Below are 27,057 nucleotides of genomic sequence, written 5' to 3' on the forward strand. Positions count from 1 at the left end.
TACCCCTACTCATGTTAAATACTTTTGTTTTATTCTTTAATTTTAGAGGCACCATCACAGCAAGACCAAAGTCATAATAAAACTGTCTTTTTTATAAAGTGCTCATGTAGATAAAACGTTATCCACACATTTTTAACATTAAATTCCTTTACAGGAACCCTGTTGGAGATGTCCAACCTTGGTGTTATGTGCTGAAGGAGCAAAGAGTAAGCTGGGAATATTGCCTTATCTCACCGTGCAACCAGACTGCAGGTACTGCATGAGCAGAGCTGTTTGTCAGGCAAAGATAAAAAAAGGATATTTTTAAAGAGAACAGTCAAGCTGGAGGTGCAGGAATTGTGGTGCTGGCATAGTATACAAATTCAAGTAGTTCTATTTATACTAGTTAATAAGTCGCTAATGAGTGGTCAGTCCCATATTTATATTGAACAAGAACACACCAACATGCTAATCAAAATACTAAAATGTAATGTACTGAAAATATGCACAAAAACATAAAAACATAAAACATACATTAAAAAAAAAATGAAAAGGACATTACTGAATTTAAAAAACGGCCACTAAATATTTGAGACAGATCAAATACCACCAAACACCATGCAATTTAGATAATTAAGCCTAGTAAAATAAAATCAATGCTGTGACTAGTTAAAAAAAAAGGTCTGCAAAAAATATAGGGCAAGATTACATATATGGCACAAGCTTCAGTGCAAATGCTGAAACCTGCGCCGCCCGTAATTTCACCTTGAACATCGGGGTATCACATAAACCCCGCTGACAGTTCATAAAGTGCCGAAAGTCGGATAAAATAGCGATGCCCAGAAATGAGCGTAAATAAATATTTCTGGAGTCTCCAGTGATTTACGGCACTTTAGAAACTGCCGGTGCCTAAGAAAATAAAAACAAAATGCCAAATCTCCCATAAAAGTCTAACCTGCCTTCCAAAAGTAAACCCGACATGAAAAAACCCCTATATCCGCCATCAAACCAACAAAATCGGAATGTTACGAGGGTCACATGAGCTAGTACATTCTTTGTAGAATGCTGTAGTACGGTATTCATTATGCACCTTATCCCTACCTATCAGTTTGTGCTCCTGTGATCAGTCTTTGTGAAGTACATATGCATATACGGTACATCTGTGAGATCTGGGTCAAGTGAGCGCCGCACCACTCACATGACCCTCATACAGCTCTTGTGACCCCGTGCAGATCACGTGACCTCCGCGCAGCTTTCGTGCCGCTGATCTGAGGTTTAATAGAGTTTGTAAGTAAGACAACCTTGATTATAAGACAAGGCCATTTTTTCAAAGGTTTTTTCCTGAAAAAAACCTTGTCTTATAATCGAGCAAATACGGTATTTTAATTTTATATCTACAGGGAGTGCAGAATTATTAGGCAAGTTGTATTTTTGAGGATTAATTTTATTTTGAACAACAACCATGTTCTCAATGAACCCAAAAAACTCATTAATATCAAAGCTGAATATTTTTGGAAGTAGTTTTTAGTTTGTTTTTAGTTTTAGCTATTTCAGGGGGATATCTGTGTGTGCAGGTGACTATTACTGTGCATAATTATTAGGCAACTTAACAAAAAACAAATATATACCCATTTCAATTATTTATTTTTACCAGTGAAACCAATATTACATCTCAACATTCACAAATATACATTTCTGACATTCAAAAACAAAACAAACACAAATCAGTGACCAATATAGCCACCTTTCTTTGCAAGGACACTCAAAAGCCTGCCATCCATGGATTCTGTCAGTGTTTTGATCTGTTCACCATCAACATTGCGTGCAGAAGCAACCACAGCCTCCTAGACACTGTTCAGAGAGGTGTACTGTTTTCCCTCCTTGTAAATCTCACATTTGATGATGGACCACAGGTTCTCAATGGGGTTCAGATCAGGTGAACAAGGAGGCCATGTCATTAGATTTTCTTCTTTTATACCCTTTCTTGCCAGCCACGCTGTGGAGTACTTGGACGCGTGTGATGGAGCATTGTCCTGCATGAAAATCATGTTTTTCTTGAAGGATGCAGACTTCTTCCTGTACCACTGCTTGAAGAAGATGTCTTCCAGAAACTGGCAGTAGGACTGGGAGTTGAGCTTGACTCCATCCTCAACCCGAAAAGGCCCCACAAGCTCATCTTTGATGATACCAGCCCAAACCAGTACTCCACCTCCACCTTGCTGGCGTCTGAGTCGGACTGGAGCTCTCTGCCCTTTACCAATCCAGCCACGGGCCCATCCATCTGGGCCATCAAGACTCACTCTCATTTCATCAGTCCATAAAACCTTAGAAAAATCAGTCTTGAGATATTTCTTGGCCCAGTCTTGACGTTTCAGCTTGTGTGTCTTGTTCAGTGGTGGTCGTCTTTCAGCCTTTCTTACCTTGGCCATGTCTCTGAGTATTGCACACCTTGTGCTTTTGGGCACTCCAGTGATGTTGCAGCTCTGAAATATGGCCAAACTGGTGGCAAGTGGCATCTTGGCAGCTGCACGCTTGACTTTTCTCAGTTCATGGGCAGTTATTTTGCGCCTTGGTTTTTCCACACGCTTCTTGCGACCCTGTTGACTATTTTGAATGAAACGCTTGATTGTTCGATGATCACGCTTCAGAAGCTTTGCAATTTTAAGAGTGCTGCATCCCTCTGCAAGATATCTCACTATTTTTGACTTTTCTGAGCCTGTCAAGTCCTTCTTTTGACCCATTTTGCCAAAGGAAAGGAAGTTGCCTAATAATTATGCACACCTGATATAGGGTGTTGATGTCATTATACCACACCCCTTCTCATTACAGAGATGCACATCACCTAATATGCTTAATTGGTAGTAGGCTTTCGAGCCTATACAGCTTGGAGTAAGACAACATGCATAAAGAGGATGATGTGGTCAAAATACTCATTTGCCTAATAATTCTGCACTCCCTGTATGTGGTATGTGTTAATATGTATATTTATTTAACAAAGTTTTACATTTTATCCATTTATCTTCTGTATTTTTATTAGAGAATACGTTGTCCCAATTTATATTATTTAACAATTTCCTTAAAGGGGCAGTATAATGAAAGGACCAATTATACAAAAAGAAGCAGTCTGAAGTCAGTATACATCATTATACCTCTAAAACTTTGGGGCATGGTTAGGAGTCTGAAAATCAGCACAATGTTATTTAAAAATAAGCAAAACTATACATTTTTACAAAAACACACACAGATGGGCTATATAAATGGATCATCTTCAAAACATTTATGCAAATAAAAATCTAGTGTATAATCTCCCTTTAAATCATTGAATTTTGTTTTGTTAAAATTAAGTCTGCTTATGGAAAGTGATTTAAAATGTGATCATGTTATGATCACTGTTACCCAAATTTTCTTTGACTTCAATGTTTGATATTATATCTGTATCATTTGATTGCACTATGTTCAATATAGCTTTATTTCTAGTTGGCTCCTCTATTAATTGTGACAAGAAATTATCCTTGAGAACATTTAAAAATCTATCTCCCTTAGCTGTATTACTAGTTTCACTAGCCCAGTTTATGCTGGGGTAGTTAAAATCTCCCATTATTATAGCATTGTTATTATTAGCAGCCTTTCCTATTTGCATTAGTAGTTGAGTTTCCTCCACGTCACTAATGTTGGGGGGCTTGTAGCAAGTTTGTAGTAATATTTTTTTAGGATTTTTTTTCCCACTCCTTATTTCAACCCAAAGTTTCTCTACATTATCACCTGTATCATCATATATATCTTTTCTTATTGCAGGTTTAAGGTCAGGTTTAATATACATGCAAATTTCTCCACCCCTTTTGTTACTCCTGTCCCTCCTAAATAAAGTATAACCCTCTAAGTTAACTGCCCAGTCATGTAAATTAACCCACCAAGTTTCAGTTATACTGATAGTTTCAGAAGAGGACTATGATATTAAGAGCTCCAGCTCCCCCATTTTACCCATCATGCTTCCTGCATTTTATGTGCTTTCTGCTGCTACTTGGTTCGCTTTCCTCCAAACTTTCTAATGTGACATTTCCTAAGTGTCATCCCTTCCTTGAGATATTCTATGTGTGACATATTCACAGATCCGTTTGTTCTATTATGCATGGACTGACCCTCCCCCACATTGCCTAGTTTAAAAGAATCTCTAAGTGTGCTACCATCCTCTCCCCCAACACACCTGCACCCATGTCATTCAGGTGCAATCCATCCTTACTGTACAAATTGTACCCAAGTGAAAAGTCAGCCCAGTGCTCTAAAAAGTCAAACCCCTTTTACACCATGTTTTTAACCAGGAATTAACTGACCTTAACTCCTTCTACCTCACTGGGTTAGCACATGGCACTGGTAATATCTCCAAAAATATTACCTTGGATGTCCTTGCTTTAAGTTTGCTACTTAACTCCCTGAAGTCATTTGTTAAGACACTCCATCTTCTGCTGAGTCCTTCATCAGTGCCAATGTGCACCATGACTGCAGGATCAAACCCAGATCACTCTAACAATCTATAAATATGCTACTTAATATGCCTAACACGAGTCCCTGGAAGACAGCAGACTGTTCTATTTAAGAGGTCTGGATGACAAATTACCCTATCAACCTTTATAATAATGTAGTCTCCTACAACCAACATCTGCCTCAGGCCCAGTCTTGTATACTCCTCTTCCATGACTGAAAGACTGTTCAATATAGTATGCCACGCTTCCATGACTTAGAGACTGCTCTCTATAGTATGCTCCTTTCCATGACTGAAGGACTGTTCACTATACTAGGCAGAACAGTCCTCTCTGACATTGCCACCTATGAACTGATATCCCCAACATCTTCACTCAATCTGGTAAATCTGTTGGGGTGTACCAGTTTAGAAGTGGCCTTTTTGTGTTTAAAATAATAGAAATCATCATAAAATACCTTTTAGTATATAGATATATACAATACTTTAAACAATATGCATTGTACATGACTATGCATATCATTTAAACATTGACCTCTAAACTGCCATAACCTTAAACTAACTATAGAAGCCCTACACACAAATATTCAATATTTTAAATGATGCATTGTTATGTAGAATGCATATTGTTTAAATATTTGGATATAAATATCAAGAGTGGAGCACCCAAAGGTGCAAGTGGTGCAGGCTGGATCAATTAGCAGTGGTCCAGCTCACTGTATATCCACAATGGAGACACTCGGGTAGATACCAACAGGACAGCAACCCAAACTTATATTCCTGTGGGTGATATAATACAACACCCATAGCCCAGTACAGTTTTAATATGTGTAAATGAGCGATTACTGGTCAAACTTACAGTTAGGAGCGCACCTCCAGGTGCAATATAGGCAAGCTAGAACCTCTCAGTCGCCCAGTAGACTGTGCTCAGGCAAAGGTAGAATCCAATCGCCAGCCACACGATGTATATCCAAACGAAATAAGTCCCAAAAAAGACAGCAAGTGTATCACAAACAAGTATTTATTAAAAACAAAGCAATGCGTTTCTCAGCCCCTCTAGGGCTGCTTCCTCAGGCTATACAATACAAATCTAAAAGTAGATACACATCAAGAACCTTTTCATTGGTTAATTGGGCCTACCCACCCCCTTCACCCAAAGCAATTCCATCTGTGTGTACGTATTCATAAACTCCTATATTCTGTCATCAATACAGCTGATGCCTAATCCATTTAGTAATGTTATAATAATACAACATCAAACCACACTCTGACCCCATCAAACAAATGTGCTGAGGTACACACTCGTCTCTCAGGTGCAACAGACCCCACATGAACTCACAAGGATGGCAAAGCATCCAAAAGGCTGTATAATCACGTGTATAGAACAACACCATTAAAGGGACACTGTACCCAATTTTTTATTTTGTAATTCAGAAAGAGCATGCCATTTTAAGCAACTTTCTAATTTACTCCTATTATCAATTTTTCTTCATTCTCTTGCTATCATTATTTGAAAAAGAAGGCATCGAAGCTTTTTTTTTTGGTTTCAGTACTCTGGACAGCACTTTTTTATTGGTGGATGAATTTATCCACCAATCAGCAAGGACAACCCAGGTTGTTCACCAAAAATGGGCCGGCATCTAAACTTACATTCTTGCATTTCAAACAAAGATACCAAGAGAATGAAGAAAATTTGATAATAGGAGTAAATTAGAAAAATGCTTAAAATTTCATGCTCAATCTGAATCACAAAAGAAAATTTTTGGGTACAGTGTCCCTTTAAGAAACTGACACACTGATTCCACTAAATATGAGTATGATCTGTCTGTCGACCTAATGATATTAATTAGTCATCGTACTAAACTAATACATATATGGTAAAATCACAGAGAATGTGTGTGGTGGAAACCATGATACATAACTAAAAAACTAAAGTATTCAATACAAACAAATAATGGCTCCGAAAATGCGGTCAGTGATGTCAGCTGGGGGTGTGTAAAGGTCTGTCCAATCCTCTATCGTGTAGTCTGTATCTAAGGGGGCGTGTATACTGGCGTACATGCCTAATGCTTAGAATCGTCATCTGCATGTGGGGAGGGTCTGTCCAATCCTCTGTCGAATGGTCAGTATCTAAAGGGGCATGTGTACTGACGTATATGCTAAATGCTTGAACCCGTCATCAGAATAGTAAGAGCATCACCTTATTGTTAGCCTTCGGCTCATGTGCTCTAGAAACCGTACATAAAAAACATAAGGGTTCCCATGACAACTGACGATATGTCAACAGGCCTAAAAATATTGCCTGTATATAATATATATATATTTTTATATATATATATATATATATATATATATATATATATATATATATATATTTTTTTTTTTATTATTATTATTTTTTCCACATGTCCTCTATCTTCCTCCCCTCCAAGGTTTAGCTGGGTTATCCCATTTCCGCATATATAATTTTTTTTCAGTTATAGTTATTAACCGCCTTACACATTTTTAATCACACACTGATGATTTCTCACATATTTATTCCCCTTTAAGGTGAAGCTGGCATTATATATGTTGTATTACCAGTTTATTTAGTTTTGACTTTTAATTGTTGTATATACGCACAATCACATATCATGAGTTTTTACATATATGTCAGCTACATTGTGTTCATCTACATACTATGTCACTCTTATCGGCACTTGGCAACACAAGTTAAATTTAACTTGTGTTGCCAAGTGCCAATAAGAGTGACATAGTATGTAGATGAACACAATGTAGCTGACATATATGTAAAAACTCATGATATAACTGAAAAAAAAAATGATATATGCGGAAATGGGATAACCCGGCTAAACCTTGGAGGGGAGGAAGATAGAGGACATGTCAACAATGCTAATAATTTGTGGAAAAAATAATAATAATAAAAAAATAATTTTATATATATATATATATATATATATATATATATATATATAAATGTATATACCCGTTGATAAGAGAGGGGTTGTGGGTGCATAATACATAATAACTAATGAGTATGTGTGTAAATCACCCTAAAGTTCATCATGAACATTAACGCCTAGATTTAGAGTTCTGCGTTAGCTGTCAAAAGCAGCGTTAAGGGGTCCTAACGCTGCTTTTGGCCGCCCGCTGGTATTTAGAGTCAGGCAGGAAAGGGTCTAACGCTCACTTTCAAGCCACGACTTTTCAATACCGCAGATCCCCTTACGCAAATTGTGTATCCTATCTTTTCAATGGGATCTTCCTAACGCCGGTATTTAGAGTCTTGGCTGAAGTGAGCAGTAGATCCTCTACCGACAAGACTCCAGCCGCAAAAAAAAGTCGGTAGTTAAGAGCTTTATGGGCTAACGCCGGTTTATAAAGCTCTTAACTACTGTGCTCTAAAGTACACCAACACCCATAAACTACCTATGTACCCCTAAACCGAGGTCCCCCCACATCGCCGCCACTATAAGAAATATTTTTAACCCCTAATCTGCCGACCGCACACCGCCGCCACCTACATTATCCCTATGAACCCCTAATCTGCTGCCCCTAACATCGCCGACACCTACATAATATTTATTAACCCCTAATCTGCCCCCCCAACGTCGCCGCCACCTAACTACACTTATTAACCCCTAATCTGCCGACGGGACCTTGCCGCTACTCTAATAAATGTATTAACCCCTAAAGCTAAGTCTAATCCTAACACCCCCCTAAATTAAATATAATTTTAATATAACAAAATAAATTAACTCTTATTAACTAAAGTATTCCTATTTAAAACTAAATACTTACCTGTAAAATAAACCCTAACCCTAACAAATGATTATTTTGTAGCTATTTTAGGATTTATATTTATTTTACAGGCAACTTTGTATTTATTTTAACTAGGTACAATAGCTATTAAATAGTTATTAACTATTTAATAGCTACCTAGTTAAAATAATTACAAAATTACCTGTAAAATAAATCCTAACCTAAGTTACAATTAAACCTAACACTACACTATCAATAAATTAATAAAATAAATTACCTACAATTACATACAATTAAAGGGACAGTATACTGTAAAATGTTTTTCCCTTAATGTGTTTACAATTGCTTTTTTTTACCAACTGCAGAGTATAAAATGTATGAAAATTAGCTTTTTAAGGTTTATTCGTGTATATTAAAGCTCTGATTTTGTGTTTTGAAGCCACAACCTAATAAAATGGGTTGAGCTTGTAGGTATAATCAGATCTCATTACTTTATCACATTGTGTTCATATACCTGCTTCTTTATCTTATATCTGTCCATAAACCAATCACCAATACTTGGAGAGAACAATGGAAAATTAACATTGTATTACCTTATCTCTGCTATATCCCACTGGCAGTGTAATTTCTTCTGCTGGCTGTGTTTACAAAGCTTATCTATAGCTTGGACCTACGGCCACAAACTTTCAGCATAGGTGGGGATACCACATGCTAAATCAACAATTTCAAATGCCAATATAAGGGTAAAGGAGCTACTTGTAAACAATTTAATACACCCCAGCAGGTAAAGTGGATAATTGGGAACAAATTAAAGGGGAGATCATTTTTGAGTAAACTGTCCCTTTAAATAAACTAAACTAAATTACAAAAACAAACAAACAAACACTAAATTACAAAAAATAAAAAAGATTACAAGAATATTAGGCTAATTACACCTACTCTAAGCCCCCTAATAAAATAAAAAAGCCCCCCAAAATAATAAAGGTCCCTACCCTATTCTAAATTAAAAAGTAATCAGCTCTTTTACCAGCCCTTAAAAGGGCTTTTTGCAGGGCATGCCCCTAAGTAATCAGCTCTTTTGCCTGTAAAAAAAAATACAACCCCCCCCAACATTTAAACCCACCACCCACATACCCCTACTCTAACCCACCCAAACCCCCCTTAAATAAACCTAACACTACCCCCCTGAAGATCTCCCTACCTTGAGTCGTGTTCACCCAGCCGGGCACCGATGGACCAAAAGAGGACATCCGGTGCGGCAGAAGTCTTCATCCTATCCGGGCAGAAGAGGACATCCGGACCGGCAGACATCTTCATCCAAGCGGCATCTTCTATCTTCATCCATCCAACGAGGAGCGGCTCTATCTTCAAGACCTCCGGCACGGAACATCCTTCTTCACCGACGACTAGACGACGAATGACGGTTCCTTTAAATTACGATTGGCTTATAGGATTCTATCAGCCAATCGGAATTAAGGTAGAAAAAAATCTGATTGGCTGATTAAATCAGCCAATCAGATTCAAGTTCAATCCGATTGGCTGATCCAATCAGCCAATCAGATTGAGCTTGCATCCCATTGGCTGTTCCGATCAGCCAAAAGAATGCAAGCTCAATCTGATTGGGTGATTGGATCAGCCAATCAGATTTTTCCTACCTTAAAGGGACAGTATACACTCATTTTCATATAACTGCATGTAATAGACACTACTATAAAGATTAAGATGCACAGATACCGATATAAAAATCCAGTATAAAATGGTTTAAAAACTTACTTAGAAGCTTTCAGTTTAGCTCTGTTGAAAAGGTAGTTGGAAAGCCCACTGCAAGTGGGAAATAAGACACTCCCCCCCCTCCCCCTTCTTTTGCATATGAAAAGACCCTTTACACAAACAGGAGCAAGCCGGAGAAGGTAGCTGACGGTATTCAAATAAAACTTTGGGGCTTGGTTAGGAGTCTGAAAATCAGAGCAATGATATTTAAAAATAAGCAAAATTATACATTTAAAAAAAACAAAAAACTTTATGGGCTTTATAAATAGATCATCTACAAAACATTTATGCAAAGAAAAAATGAGTGTATAATGGCCCTTTAATTCCGATTGGCTGATAGAATCCTATCAGCCAATCGGAATTCGAGGGACGCCATCTTGGATGACATCATTTAAAGGAACCATCATTCGTCGTCTAGTCGTTGGTGAAAAAGGATGTTCCGCGCCGGAGGTCTTGAAGATGGAGCCGCTCCTCATCGGATGGATGAAGATAGAAGATGCCGCTTAAATGAAGATGTCTGCCGGTCCGGATGTCCTCTTCCGCCCGGATAGGATGAAGACTTCTGCCGCTCCGGATGTCCTCTTTTGGTCCATCAGTGCCCGGCTGGGTGAACACGACTCAAGGTAGGGACATCTTCATGGGGGTAGTGTTAGGTTTATTTACGGGGGGTTTGGGTTAGAGTAGGGGTATGTGGGTGGTGGGTTTTAATGTTGGGGGGGTTGTATTTTTTTTTTACAGGCAAAAGAGCTGATTACTTAGGGGCATGCCCCGCAAAAAGTCCTTTTAAGGGCTGGTAAAAGAGCTGGTTACTTTTTAATTTAGAATAGGGTAGGGACCTTTATTATTTTGGGGGGCTTTTTTATTTTATTAGGGGGCTTAGAGTAGGTGTAATTAGCCTAATATTCTTGTAATCTTTTTTTATTTTTGTAATTTAGTGTTTGATTTTTTTTGTAATTTAGTTTATTTTATTTAATTGTATGTAATTGTAGGTAATTTATTTTATTAATTTATTGATAGTGCAGTGTTAGGTTTAATTGTAACTTAGGTTAGGATTTATTTTACAGGTAATTTTGTAATTATTTTAACTAGGTAGCTACAATATAATTATTCGTTATATTGTAGCTATATTAGGGTTTATTTTACAGATAAGTATTTAGTTTTAAATAGGAATACTTTAGTTAATAAGAGTTAATTTATTTCGTTAGATTAAAATTATATTTAATTTAGGGGGGTGCTAGGGTTAGGGTTAATACATTTATTAGAGTAGCGGCGAGGTCCGGTCAGCAGATTAGGGGTTAATAAGTGTAGTTAAGTGGCGGCGACATTTGGGGGGCAGATTAGGGGTTAATAAATATTATGTAGGTGTCAGCGATGTTAGGGGCAGCAGATTAGGGGTACATAGGGATAATGTAGGTTGCGGCGGTGTACGGAGCGGCAGATTAGGGGTTAATTGTATAATGCAGGTATCAGCGATAGCGGGGGCAGCAGATTAGGGGTTAATAAGTGTAAGGTTAGGGGTGTTTAGACTCGGGGTTCATGTTAGGGTGTTAGGTGCAGACTTAGATAGTGTTTCCCCATAGGAAACAATGGGGCTGCGTTGGGAGCTTAACGCTGCTTTTTTGCAGGTGTTAGGTTTTTCTTCATCCCAAACTGCCCCATTGTTTCCTATGGGGGAATCGTGAACGAGCACGTTTTGCCAGCTTACCGCTACCATAAGCAACGCTGGTGTTGAGAGTTGAAATGTCTGTAAATTAGGCTCAATGCACCCTTTTTGGAGCCTAACGCAGCCCTTCAGACAACTCTAAATACCAGCGTTGTCTTAAGGGTGCGTTGGGAAAAAAAGCTGCGTTAGCTACGCAGGTTTTTACCGACAAAACTCTAAATCTAGGCGAAAGTGATTCAAATCTTAAGGGAATATGATAATATCAATGTGATAGATGTGTGCCTAACCTAATCAATATAACACATATGAGATAATGTTATGATGAGTTCATACCTTCCCAATGTGAGTGCAATGGTATAAAATATCCCCTAAGTGTATAGAAAGAGGGATGAGAGGCTCTATAAAATAAAATGAGTGTATAAAGAAAATAATAATAATAATGTCCCTCTTCCCTGAGATATAGCCCTGGGGGGGGGAATAAAAAGATATATACCTCTATTCAAAAGGACCCCTAATCGGGTAATCCATATAAGCGATATGTAAATATAGTGTAAGCTTAGTCTGACTAAAAGTTTGTACCATAAGTATGATATTGGTCAAAAATTAAATCACCTTATATATAACCCACTAGTGTACAAACATCAATACCCCACCCACGGGTGGGCTTGATCAGCTAATGTCTGGGATCACTAATTCAAAGACCCTGTGCTGTTTCCGAATATAGTTCAATAAAACAGAAGATTCAGCATAAAGTGCCTTTTAACAATTCAGAAAAAGGCTGCCGAATCAAGATTTTCATTCAGGCCATTGGGTTGGAGGGTCTGTAGTTTAGTGATCCAATAGGACTTGCGTCTCCTAAGGGTCATGAAAGCATGGACTTGAACTCTAGAAACATGTTCAATGGGCAATATTTTCATGGGATTTTTCTGTGTCCCATGGACATTTACAGAGTTTCTAGAGACACTGTGGCCCTTAGACTTGTTTTTAATGTTGGTGAAGTGTTCTCCCCATCTTTTTTTCACTTTGCGACAAGTGCGGCCCACATATTGGGCCCCACATTCGCAATTTAGCAAATAGACCACGAAGGAGGATTCACAGGTCATAGAATTTTTTTTATTTTTTTTTTATAATACTTTTTATTGAGGTTATAAGTGAAATACAATAGGCATATTGCATTACAGAAATCATAAACATATGAAAAAGAAAAGGGGTGTCATTTATATTGCCACTATACATAGCCATAACCGTTACCTCACGATTATGCAATATTACACAAATAGACCTTACATTTTCTATATTTTCTTTGATATTAAATAATAACATGAAAAGCATTATATGAATGATGTACAGAGTGTAACAATAATAGAGAAAATACATACAATGCTATAATTAAACCCGTAGAATGTATCAATGCAAACATTTTCTAATTTTTCTAATTTTTCCCCCCTAGCTTTGAAATGTTCTGCAATATGAAGTAGGGATAAATGCGGAATTTTACGAGAGAAACTGCGCTGATCACTCTGGTTGCTTTCCTGCATGCCAGAGTGTATCATATGGGGAAGGGAGGGGGGGGGGGGGGGGCAGGAGACCAACCACCCAACAACATAAAATGAGAAAGAAGGAAACATTTGTGGTGTCTTAACAAAAGGGGTGCTGCAGGTTTGGCACATTATATATGTTTGTATGAACTTTAGGTAGACTGTGAGACCAGGACTGTTCCTAATGTGGCATATTATGTAAGAAGATGGAGGTTAAAGACCTAGCCATCAACACAAAAATATAAAGATGCAAAGTTCCGTGGTACCTGTCAACTAAAGGGGGCACTAAATGCTCAGTACAACAGATATGTGTAAATTACTTAAACTAAATTGTGAGGCCACTACTGTTCTTATTATGGCAAAAAAATACAATAAGGTAGTTTAGAGCTTCAGCTACCGGATTCACGTATACTAAAAACATGTGCCTCAACTGCAGATCCACCTTTGTGGTTTACTTAATCACATGTAGGGAATGCGACAAACAATATACAGGCATGACAACCTGTGAGGTTAGATCACGCATCAGGGAACATCTGTTGAGTATTCAAATAGGTAAGGCCAGTACTCCCCTATTGCAGCATTTTCTACAATTGCACAACAAAAACACTAGTTCTTTTTTTTGGACCTGTATTGAGAGAGTGCAGGTACCATCAAGGGGAGGAGATAGAGAAAAACTGTTGGCAAAACAAGAGATGTACTGGATTTTTACATTAAAGACTAGATTTCCGTCTGGCCTTAATTCCAGTTATGATCTCATCAATTACTGGCAATAGATCATTTCTTTGACATAATTGTTGTTAGGTCCAAATGGTCTAGACATTAAGGACAAACAATTTAGGCTGGTCTGATATAAGACTAGCATATCTCTATTGTCTACCTGGTCAATCTAAAGGAAAGTAAACACTAGTTGACTGTATCACACAGAATGTACACTTGGTACTTATTTAGTTCATTCACTCATAATTTCCAACTTTATAGTGTAGTGATATGTGACACTGATTGTATATAACCTATCTCTAATGTATGGTTTTGTTATTCTTATTGTGATAATCCATAGGTATAAGCCTAGGAGCGATCGCGACCAGGTAAAAAGTCCAGAAATCTAATGCTATAATTTGCTCCTGTTATAATAATATTGTGTAGGGCCGTCCTAGTTGAACAAACATGTGGTTTGGTCCCATACGCATGTTTACTTGAAGTCAAAGGGGGTTATAGAAATGTAGTGATGTTAGCCTAGTAAAGAGTATAAGAGTCTACAAGTAGCTCTAATGCCATAACTCATTTAGTGGATCAAAAGTTCTGATCTGGTCCCACACGTATGATTACTGGAAGTCCATTAAAGGGGGACCCAGTGTTACAGCAACACCATATATGTAATATAAACCTAGGGTGTTGCATTGGAGTATTGTATTCTCAAGGTGGCAGGCTAAAGGGTTGAGCAGTATATGTACAGCATGAATGTATAAATCACTCCCGCTGTAAGGAAATACGAAGGGCTGAGTGAGTGGAACAAATCTTTGGTTTGGTTCTTTACGTATGTTTACAGGGAGTCCACCAAAAAGAGGACTTATTAATATAGCAATACGATATCATAAATATATTTCCAGGGTATTATGTTAGTGTACTGTATAATGGACAGCCTAACCACATATCATATATGGAGTGTATTCAATGTTTAGCACTACACAAAGGTGGTACACAGAATTGCATGTACAAAGTTTGTAACCATAAACAGACAACACTTCAACCGTGACAATCAACACATAATGATTGGATTAAATCTATTCACATTCAACTCTATAGCTCAATACTATAAATAACCCCTAAATACAGAGTTACTAACAGACGGCACCATTTCCCATTAGTGCAACGAGGTAAAAATCTATATCCTCATTAGAGAGTTACTTCCTCTGCTGTTTTTAGTTTTTTGAACAAACTGTTGTTATTCTTATTGTAAAACTAACAACATATGTTATTCCTGACACACCCCCTTACACCTCCTATTAGATTAAGTAAGGGAAAGTAAATGGTTAATAGAGGTGTGTTTTGACTTAACCAATGGTGGGCAATGTGTTTTTATTAAAGGCAGGTGTTAACTGCTCATTTTTATACAGCTTTGACAACAGCCGAAACGCGTCAGCTGCATCCGACCCACCCTTGAATATTCACCCCGTGTGTGTATTTGATATTTTAATGAAGATTCAATAAAGAATTTGAGCTTTAGCAAATAGTGCTCCTCTTCTGACTCCTTTTCACTACCGCTATTGATAGAGGAATATCACACAAGCATTACACAGATGGTGTCAAGCGTGTGTGGCGGCAACCAGGTGAGGAGTACAAAGACAAGTGTGTCTTGCCTACAGTCAAGCATGGTGGTGGGAGTGTCATGGTCTGGGCCTGCATGAGTGCTGCCGGCACTGGGGAGCTACAGTTCATTGAGGGAACCATGAATGCCAACATGTACTGTGACATACTGAAGCAGAGCATGATCCCCTCCCTTCGGAGACTGGACCACAGGGCAGTATTCCAACATGATAACAACCCCAAACACAGCTCCAAGATGACCACTGCCCTGCTAAAGAAGCTGAAGTTAAAAGTGATGTACTGGCCAAGAATGTCTCCAGACCTAAACCCTATTGAGCATCTGTGGGGCATCCTCTCTTGCTCACACGCTAACTTTTTACTTTGAACTTGTAATACCAGTGCTAACCCTAGACCTATCATTTTTAACCTTGAACGCAGTTAGTGCTTATGAAAGATACAAAAATATTGCTCAACTTGTAATCTTGACCAAATAATTATTTATTTATTGGTCTTGTGTTTATTTTCAGTGATAGGTTCCCCTTAATTATTTATGCAGGTAGTTGTTATGGTTTACCTTTTTTTTTTTATTTAGTATTAGATTTGCAGTCATTTTTTAAATAAAACTATAAAATGTAAACTTTGTATAGAAATATAATAATAGAAATATAATAACTAATCAAGAAAAATCAAGGTAATACAGTTCAAAAAGACTTTATTAAAATGATTGAGTGCTACTGAATAATACATTTTATTGGTCACTTTGCTTACTTTTGCTTTCATTTTGATAATATTGCAGTGTTATATCAAGATGGGAATTGTGTCTTGGTTTTCTTGTTATTAACTGTAAATCTTTATCATGTCTTCCTAGCTAGCATATCTCCGCCCAAAGTCAATGAAACTCTACATATATTAAATGCATCTAATGCCACATCAAGCAAGCCTGAGCCTACAGGGGCACCTAATGTTCAGATCGATTTAAGCAGAGGATTAGGTGGGAATTGTGGGAAGAGATTTCGGAAAAGTCCTTCTATTAGTCCACGGATTGTAGGGGGGCTGGTGGCTCTCCCAGCCTCCCACCCTTACATAGCGGCACTGTACATTGACAATCGGTTCTGTGGAGGGTCTCTCATCTCCTCCTGTTGGGTTTTAACTGCAGCTCATTGTTTATATCACAGGTAATGACCCTTATTTTGTATTTGTGCTCCAATGTGTATGATCCCTGCACCCAGAGATCTAAAATGCTTTCCAGTACAATTTTATTTTGCCTGTTATAGATTTCCAATACTCTAGGTTCATATGGGTTCACAGTTTTTCATCCATAAGTCCTATATTTTAGTAAAACCATACTGTAATACTTAAAGTCAGCTTAAGGTGATGGTGTAAATCCCTTTCAAATCACATACCTTGAAATATGCAATCTCACTTTTAATCAATTTTAATGTTTTTTTTTTATGTTCTTCACTTAGAAATAAATGTTATTTTTACACACACACACACACATATATATATATACAGTATATATATATATATATATATATATATATATATATATGTATACAATAGATATTTACACACACATATGTATATGTATATGTATATATATATATATATATATATATATATATATATATATATATATATATATATATATACAGGTATACCCCGCTCATACAGTGGATTAGGGACCAGAGCCCCGATGTAACGTGAAAACCGCCTTAAAGTGAAACAAGACATTTTTAGCTTTCTTTTCACTTGCGAGTGTGTTTAAAAACTTGAAAACATGTTTGAACTAAAATATATTAGGGGTGCAATAGTGCTATGTTTAGTTTAACAATAGCACAGCACAGTATTCAATTAGTATTCAATAAATACTGTACCTGTACAATAGTGACAATTACTATAGTAAAATTTGCCAGACTACAACACTGAGACACAGATTGCACTGTAATACTGTAAACAGTGAACTGTGCATAACAAAATGTTGCCAGTTACTTTTCTTGCAATCTCAAGAAGATTACAGCACTGTTTCAAAATCCTTGGAGGTTGAACTTCAGCTCCACAAAGCGCTGTATTAGCGAAGCGCTGTTAAGTGAAGTGCTGTAAAGTGAGGTATACCTGTATATGTATATACAATATATATTTACACACACACACACACACACATATATATATATATATATATATATACATACATACATACATACAGTATATAAATATATCTGTATATAAAATATATATTTACAAACACAGTCCTGAAGTTAGCTTGCCTGAGTCTTTTGCTCACATGCTAACTTTTTACTTTAAATTTGTAATACCAGCCCTAGAGCGATCATTTTTAACTTTGAATGTTTTTTTTGCAATCTATAATATATCTCAACAATTAATCGTTTATTCCTGATTCATAAGAAAAACATAATTTATGTAAGAATTTACCTGATAAATTAATTTCTTTCATATTGGCAAGAGTCCATGAGCTAGTGACGTATGGGATATACAATCCTACCAGGAGGGGCAAAGTTTCCCAAACCTCAAAATGCCTATAAATACACCCCTCACCACACCCACAATTCAGTTTAATGAATAGCCAAGTAGTGGGGTGATAAAGAAAGGAGTAAAAAGCATCAACAAAGGAAATTTGGAAATAATTGTGCTTTATACAAAAAAATCATAACCACCATAAAAAGGGTGGGCCTCATGGACTCTTGCCAATATGAAAGAAATGAATTTATCAGGTAAATTCTTACATAAATTATGTTTTCTTTCATGTAATTGGCAAGAGTCCATAAGCTAGTGACGTATGGGATATCAATACCCAAGATGTGGAACTCCATGCAAGAGTCACTAGAGAGGGAGGGAAAAACATAAACAACAGCCATATTCCACTGAAAAAATAATCCACAACCCAAAATATAAGCTTATTCTTTAAATGACAAGAAAAACTTAAAACATCAGCAGAAGAATCAAACTGAAACAGCTGCCTGAAGAACTTTTTTTTACCAAAAACTGCTTCTGAAGAAGCAAATACATCAAAATGGTAGAATTTAGTAAATGTATGTAAAGAAGACCAAGTAGCCGTTCTGCAAATTTGATCAACTGAAGCTTCATTCTTAAAAACCCACAAAGTGGAGACTGATCTAGTAGAATGAGCTGTAATTCTCTGAGGCGGGGCCTGACGCGACTCCAAATAAGTTTGAAGAATCAAAAGCTTGAACCAAGAAGCCAAGGAAACAGCAGAAGCCTTCTGACCTTTCCTAGGACCAGAAAATATAACAAATAGACTAGTCTTCTTGAAATCTTTAGTTGCTTCAACATAATATTTCAAAGCAAAACAGAATGAGAAGCAGTCTGCCAGGAACGAACAGCAGCATCAATAGCTTGTTCTATGGCCCAGTTACCACCTGGTAGTAGCTTCTTTCTGCCCAATTGTGCTTTTCACAGAGGAAAACTTTCCTGTAGTATATCAGTCTGATCCCGCCAACATGGTCAGTCCAGCCCCAAAATACCAGGCAATTCTCCTCTGAACAAGGAACATGACAACCCCAGACGATCGTTTCGGCCTCCTTTGGGCCTCGTCAGTGAGGTGTAGCCATATCCCTCTAAGCACATTGGGCAAGGAGTCCACGTCTGGTTTCCCCCCATCACCCTTAGGGAGACTATCCCCAGGGTCATATTTACATATGCAAAACAGAATGAGAAGCAGTCTGCCAGGAACGAACAGCAGCATCAATAGCTTGTTCTATGGCCCAGTTACCACCTGGTAGTAGCTTCTTTCTGCCCAATTGTGCTTTTCACAGAGGAAAACTTTCCTGTAGTATATCAGTCTGATCCCGCCAACATGGTCAGTCCAGCCCCGAAATACCAGGCAATTCTCCTCTGAACAAGGAACATGACAACCCCAGACGATCGTTTCGGCCTCCTTTGGGCCTCGTCAGTGAGGTGTAGCCATATCCCTCTAAGCACATTGGGCAAGGAGTCCACGTCTGGTTTCCCCCATCACCCTTAGGGAGACTATCCCCAGGGTCATATTTACATATGCAAAACAGAATGAGAAGCAGTCTGCCAGGAACGAACAGCAGCATCAATAGCTTGTTCTATGGCCCAGTTACCACCTGGTAGTAGCTTCTTTCTGCCCAATTGTGCTTTTCACAGAGGAAAACTTTCCTGTAGTATATCAGTCTGATCCCGCCAACATGGTCAGTCCAGCCCCGAAATACCAGGCAATTCTCCTCTGAACAAGGAACATGACAACCCCAGACGATCGTTTCGGCCTCCTTTGGGCCTCGTCAGTGAGGTGTAGCCATATCCCTCTAAGCACATTGGGCAAGGAGTCCACGTCTGGTTTCCCCCATCACCCTTAGGGAGACTATCCCCAGGGTCATATTTACATATGCAAAACAGAATGAGAAGCAGTCTGCCAGGAACGAACAGCAGCATCAATAGCTTGTTCTATGGCCCAGTTACCACCTGGTAGTAGCTTCTTTCTGCCCAATTGTGCTTTTCACAGAGGAAAACTTTCCTGTAGTATATCAGTCTGATCCCGCCAACATGGTCAGTCCAGCCCAGAAATACCAGGCAATTCTCCTCTGAACAAGGAACATGACAACCCCAGACGATCGTTTCGGCCTCCTTTGGGCCTCGTCAGTGAGGTGTAGCCATATCCCTCTAAGCACATTGGGCAAGGAGTCCACGTCTGGTTTCCCCCATCACCCTTAGGGAGACTATCCCCAGGGTCATATTTACATATGCAAAACAGAATGAGAAGCAGTCTGCCAGGAACGAACAGCAGCATCAATAGCTTGTTCTATGGCCCAGTTACCACCTGGTAGTAGCTTCTTTACTTGGCAGGATCAGACTGATATACTTCAGGAAAGTTTTCTTCTGTGAAAAGCACACTGGTCTAAAAGAGGCTGCTTCCGGGTGGTAAATCGCCATAGAACAAGCCACTGAGCTGTTGTTCGTTCCTGGTAGAGCGCTTCTCTCTTTGTATGCAAATTATTATGACCCTGGGGAAGTCTCCCTATGGGTGATGGGGGAAACCAGACGTGGACTCCTTGCCCAGTGTGCTTAGAGGAATGTGGCTGCACCTCACTGATGAGGCCCATAGGAGGCCGAAACGATCGTCTGGGGTTGTCATGTTCCTTGTTCAGAGGAGAATTGCCTGGTATTTCGGGGCTGGACTGACCTTACTTGGCAGGATCAGACTGATATACTTCAGGAAAGTTTTCTTCTGTGAAAAGCACACTGGTCTAAAAGAGGCTGCTTCCGGGTGGTAAATCGCCATAGAACAAGCCACTGAGCTGTTGTTCGTTCCTGGTAGAGCGCTTCTCTCTTTGTATGCAAATTATTATGACCCTGGGGAAGTCTCCCTATGGGTGATGGGGGAAACCAGACGTGGACTCCTTGCCCAGTGTGCTTAGAGGAATGTGGTTGCACCTCACTGATGAGGCCCATAGGAGGCCGAAACGATCGTCTGGGGTTGTCATGTTCCTTGTTCAGAGGAGAATTGCCTGGTATTTCGGGGCTGGACTGACCTTACTTGGCAGGATCAGACTGATATACTTCAGGAAAGTTTTCTTCTGTGAAAAGCACACTGGTCTAAAAGAGGCTGCTTCCGGGTGGTAAATCGCCATAGAACAAGCCACTGAGCTGTTGTTCGTTCCTGGTAGAGCGCTTCTCTCTTTGTATGCAAATTATTATGACCCTGGGGAAGTCTCCCTATGGGTGATGGGGGAAACCAGACGTGGACTCCTTGCCCAGTGTGCTTAGAGGAATGTGGCTGCACCTCACTGATGAGGCCCATAGGAGGCCGAAACGATCGTCTGGGGTTGTCATGTTCCTTGTTCAGAGGAGAATTGCCTGGTATTTCGGGGCTGGACTGACCTTACTTGGCAGGATCAGACTGATATACTTCAGGAAAGTTTTCTTCTGTGAAAAGCACACTGGTCTAAAAGAGGCTGCTTCCGGGTGGTAAATCGCCATAGAACAAGCCACTGAGCTGTTGTTCGTTCCTGGTAGAGCGCTTCTCTCTTTGTATGCAAATTATTATGACCCTGGGGAAGTCTCCCTATGGGTGATGGGGGAAACCAGACGTGGACTCCTTGCCCAGTGTGCTTAGAGGAATGTGGCTGCACCTCACTGATGAGGCCCATAGGAGGCCGAAACGATCGTCTGGGGTTGTCATGTTCCTTGTTCAGAGGAGAATTGCCTGGTATTTCGGGGCTGGACTGACCTTACTTGGCAGGATCAGACTGATATACTTCAGGAAAGTTTTCTTCTGTGAAAAGCACACTGGTCTAAAAGAGGCTGCTTCCGGGTGGTAAATCGCCATAGAACAAGCCACTGAGCTGTTGTTCGTTCCTGGTAGAGCGCTTCTCTCTTTGTATGCAAATTATTATGACCCTGGGGAAGTCTCCCTATGGGTGATGGGGGAAACCAGACGTGGACTCCTTGCCCAGTGTGCTTAGAGGAATGTGGCTGCACCTCACTGATGAGGCCCATAGGAGGCCGAAACGATCGTCTGGGGTTGTCATGTTCCTTGTTCAGAGGAGAATTGCCTGGTATTTCGGGGCTGGACTGACCTTACTTGGCAGGATCAGACTGATATACTTCAGGAAAGTTTTCTTCTGTGAAAAGCACACTGGTCTAAAAGAGGCTGCTTCCGGGTGGTAAATCGCCATAGAACAAGCCACTGAGCTGTTGTTCGTTCCTGGTAGAGCGCTTCTCTCTTTGTATGCAAATTATTATGACCCTGGGGAAGTCTCCCTATGGGTGATGGGGGAAACCAGACGTGGACTCCTTGCCCAGTGTGCTTAGAGGAATGTGGCTGCACCTCACTGATGAGGCCCATAGGAGGCCGAAACGATCGTCTGGGGTTGTCATGTTCCTTGTTCAGAGGAGAATTGCCTGGTATTTCGGGGCTGGACTGACCTTACTTGGCAGGATCAGACTGATATACTTCAGGAAAGTTTTCTTCTGTGAAAAGCACACTGGTCTAAAAGAGGCTGCTTCCGGGTGGTAAATCGCCATAGAACAAGCCACTGAGCTGTTGTTCGTTCCTGGTAGAGCGCTTCTCTCTTTGTATGCAAATTATTATGACCCTGGGGAAGTCTCCCTATGGGTGATGGGGGAAACCAGACGTGGACTCCTTGCCCAGTGTGCTTAGAGGAATGTGGCTGCACCTCACTGATGAGGCCCATAGGAGGCCGAAACGATCGTCTGGGGTTGTCATGTTCCTTGTTCAGAGGAGAATTGCCTGGTATTTCGGGGCTGGACTGACCTTACTTGGCAGGATCAGACTGATATACTTCAGGAAAGTTTTCTTCTGTGAAAAGCACACTGGTCTAAAAGAGGCTGCTTCCGGGTGGTAAATCGCCATAGAACAAGCCACTGAGCTGTTGTTCGTTCCTGGTAGAGCGCTTCTCTCTTTGTATGCAAATTATTATGACCCTGGGGAAGTCTCCCTATGGGTGATGGGGGAAACCAGACGTGGACTCCTTGCCCAGTGTGCTTAGAGGAATGTGGCTGCACCTCACTGATGAGGCCCATAGGAGGCCGAAACGATCGTCTGGGGTTGTCATGTTCCTTGTTCAGAGGAGAATTGCCTGGTATTTCGGGGCTGGACTGACCTTACTTGGCAGGATCAGACTGATATACTTCAGGAAAGTTTTCTTCTGTGAAAAGCACACTGGTCTAAAAGAGGCTGCTTCCGGGTGGTAAATCGCCATAGAACAAGCCACTGAGCTGTTGTTCGTTCCTGGTAGAGCGCTTCTCTCTTTGTATGCAAATTATTATGACCCTGGGGAAGTCTCCCTATGGGTGATGGGGGAAACCAGACGTGGACTCCTTGCCCAGTGTGCTTAGAGGAATGTGGCTGCACCTCACTGATGAGGCCCATAGGAGGCCGAAACGATCGTCTGGGGTTGTCATGTTCCTTGTTCAGAGGAGAATTGCCTGGTATTTCGGGGCTGGACTGACCTTACTTGGCAGGATCAGACTGATATACTTCAGGAAAGTTTTCTTCTGTGAAAAGCACACTGGTCTAAAAGAGGCTGCTTCCGGGTGGTAAATCGCCATAGAACAAGCCACTGAGCTGTTGTTCGTTCCTGGTAGAGCGCTTCTCTCTTTGTATGCAAATTATTATGACCCTGGGGAAGTCTCCCTATGGGTGATGGGGGAAACCAGACGTGGACTCCTTGCCCAGTGTGCTTAGAGGAATGTGGCTGCACCTCACTGATGAGGCCCATAGGAGGCCGAAACGATCGTCTGGGGTTGTCATGTTCCTTGTTCAGAGGAGAATTGCCTGGTATTTCGGGGCTGGACTGACCTTACTTGGCAGGATCAGACTGATATACTTCAGGAAAGTTTTCTTCTGTGAAAAGCACACTGGTCTAAAAGAGGCTGCTTCCGGGTGGTAAATCGCCATAGAACAAGCCCCTGAGCTGTTGTTCGTTCCTGGTAGAGCGCTTCTCTCTTTGTATGCAAATTATTATGACCCTGGGGAAGTCTCCCTATGGGTGATGGGGGAAACCAGACGTGGACTCCTTGCCCAGTGTGCTTAGAGGAATGTGGCTGCACCTCACTGATGAGGCCCATAGGAGGCCGAAACGATCGTCTGGGGTTGTCATGTTCCTTGTTCAGAGGAGAATTGCCTGGTATTTCGGGGCTGGACTGACCTTACTTGGCAGGATCAGACTGATATACTTCAGGAAAGTTTTCTTCTGTGAAAAGCACACTGGTCTAAAAGAGGCTGCTTCCGGGTGGTAAATCGCCATAGAACAAGCCACTGAGCTGTTGTTCGTTCCTGGTAGAGCGCTTCTCTCTTTGTATGCAAATTATTATGACCCTGGGGAAGTCTCCCTATGGGTGATGGGGGAAACCAGACGTGGACTCCTTGCCCAGTGTGCTTAGAGGAATGTGGCTGCACCTCACTGATGAGGCCCATAGGAGGCCGAAACGATCGTCTGGGGTTGTCATGTTCCTTGTTCAGAGGAGAATTGCCTGGTATTTCGGGGCTGGACTGACCTTACTTGGCAGGATCAGACTGATATACTTCAGGAAAGTTTTCTTCTGTGAAAAGCACACTGGTCTAAAAGAGGCTGCTTCCGGGTGGTAAATCGCCATAGAACAAGCCACTGAGCTGTTGTTCGTTCCTGGTAGAGCGCTTCTCTCTTTGTATGCAAATTATTATGACCCTGGGGAAGTCTCCCTATGGGTGATGGGGGAAACCAGACGTGGACTCCTTGCCCAGTGTGCTTAGAGGAATGTGGCTGCACCTCACTGATGAGGCCCATAGGAGGCCGAAACGATTGTCTGGGGTTGTCATGTTCCTTGTTCAGAGGAGAATTGCCTGGTATTTCGGGGCTGGACTGACCTTACTTGGCAGGATCAGACTGATATACTTCAGGAAAGTTTTCTTCTGTGAAAAGCACACTGGTCTAACAGAGGCTGCTTCCGGGTGGTAAATCGCCATAGAACAAGCCACTGAGCTGTTGTTCGTTCCTGGTAGAGCGCTTCTCTCTTTGTATGCAAATTATTATGACCCTGGGGAAGTCTCCCTATGGGTGATGGGGGAAACCAGACGTGGACTCCTTGCCCAGTGTGCTTAGAGGAATGTGGCTGCACCTCACTGATGAGGCCCATAGGAGGCCGAAACGATCGTCTGGGGTTGTCATGTTCCTTGTTCAGAGGAGAATTGCCTGGTATTTCGGGGCTGGACTGACCTTACTTGGCAGGATCAGACTGATATACTTCAGGAAAGTTTTCTTCTGTGAAAAGCACACTGGTCTAAAAGAGGCTGCTTCCGGGTGGTAAATCGCCATAGAACAAGCCACTGAGCTGTTGTTCGTTCCTGGTAGAGCGCTTCTCTCTTTGTATGCAAATTATTATGACCCTGGGGAAGTCTCCCTATGGGTGATGGGGGAAACCAGACGTGGACTCCTTGCCCAGTGTGCTTAGAGGAATGTGGCTGCACCTCACTGATGAGGCCCATAGGAGGCCGAAACGATCGTCTGGGGTTGTCATGTTACTTGTTCAGAGGAGAATTGCCTGGTATTTCGGGGCTGGACTGACCTTACTTGGCAGGATCAGACTGATATACTTCAGGAAAGTTTTCTTCTGTGAAAAGCACACTGGTCTAAAAGAGGCTGCTTCCGGGTGGTAAATCGCCATAGAACAAGCCACTGAGCTGTTGTTCGTTCCTGGTAGAGCGCTTCTCTCTTTGTATGCAAATTATTATGACCCTGGGGAAGTCTCCCTATGGGTGATGGGGGAAACCAGACGTGGACTCCTTGCCCAGTGTGCTTAGAGGAATGTGGCTGCACCTCACTGATGAGGCCCATAGGAGGCCGAAACGATCGTCTGGGGTTGTCATGTTCCTTGTTCAGAGGAGAATTGCCTGGTATTTCGGGGCTGGACTGACCTTACTTGGCAGGATCAGACTGATATACTTCAGGAAAGTTTTCTTCTGTGAAAAGCACACTGGTCTAAAAGAGGCTGCTTCCGGGTGGTAAATCGCCATAGAACAAGCCACTGAGCTGTTGTTCGTTCCTGGTAGAGCGCTTCTCTCTTTGTATGCAAATTATTATGACCCTGGGGAAGTCTCCCTATGGGTGATGGGGGAAACCAGACATGGACTCCTTGCCCAGTGTGCTTAGAGGAATGTGGCTGCACCTCACTGATGAGGCCCATAGGAGGCCGAAACGATCGTCTGGGGTTGTCATGTTCCTTGTTCAGAGGAGAATTGCCTGGTATTTCGGGGCTGGACTGACCTTACTTGGCAGGATCAGACTGATATACTTCAGGAAAGTTTTCTTCTGTGAAAAGCACACTGGTCTAAAAGAGGCTGCTTCCGGGTGGTAAATCGCCATAGAACAAGCCACTGAGCTGTTGTTCGTTCCTGGTAGAGCGCTTCTCTCTTTGTATGCAAATAATATTTCAAAGGTCTTACCACATCCAAAGAATGTAAGGATCTTTCCAAAGAATTCTTAGGATTAGGACACAAGGAAGGGACAACAATTTCTCTATTAATGTTGTTAGAATTCACAACTTTAGGTAAAAATTTAAATGAAGTCCGGAAAACCGCCTTATCCTGATGAAAAATCCGAAAAGGAGATTCACAAGAAAGAGCAGATAGCTCAGAAACTCTTCTAGCAGAAGAGATGGCCAAAAGGAACAACACTTTCCAAGAAAGTAGTTTAATGTCCAAATAATGCATAGGCTCAAATGGAGGAGCCTGTAACGCCCTCAAAACCAAATTAAGACTCCAAGGAGGAGAAATTGATTTCATGACAGGCTTAATACGAGCTATAGCCTGTACAAAACAGTGAATATCAGGAAGTTTAGCAATCTTTCTGTGAAATAAAACAGAAAGAGCAGAGATTTGTCCCTTCAAGGAACTTGCAGAGAAACCCTTATCCAAACCATCCTGAAGAAACTGTAAAATTCTAGGAATTCTAAAAGAATGCCAAGAGAATTTATGAGAAGAACACCATGAAATGTAAGTCTTCCAAACTCGATAATAAATCTTTCTAGAGACAGATTTACAAGCTTGTAACATAGCATTAATC

General features: G+C 40.7%; 1 protein-coding gene across 1 annotated transcript in view; it reads left to right on the forward strand.

Moving 5' to 3' along the window:
• The window catches only part of F12 (coagulation factor XII), a 65,646-nt gene that overhangs the window by 30,854 nt on the left and 7,735 nt on the right, over nucleotides 1-27,057 (forward strand). Inside the window, exons 9-10 of the mRNA XM_053717072.1 lie at nucleotides 155-252; nucleotides 16,362-16,668. Of these exons, the coding sequence (XP_053573047.1) occupies nucleotides 155-252; nucleotides 16,362-16,668 (405 nt within the window). The remainder of the gene's footprint in view (nucleotides 1-154; nucleotides 253-16,361; nucleotides 16,669-27,057) is intronic.

Source organism: Bombina bombina, chromosome 6 (genome assembly GCF_027579735.1).
Source record: "Bombina bombina isolate aBomBom1 chromosome 6, aBomBom1.pri, whole genome shotgun sequence".
NCBI lineage: Eukaryota > Metazoa > Chordata > Amphibia > Anura > Bombinatoridae > Bombina > Bombina bombina.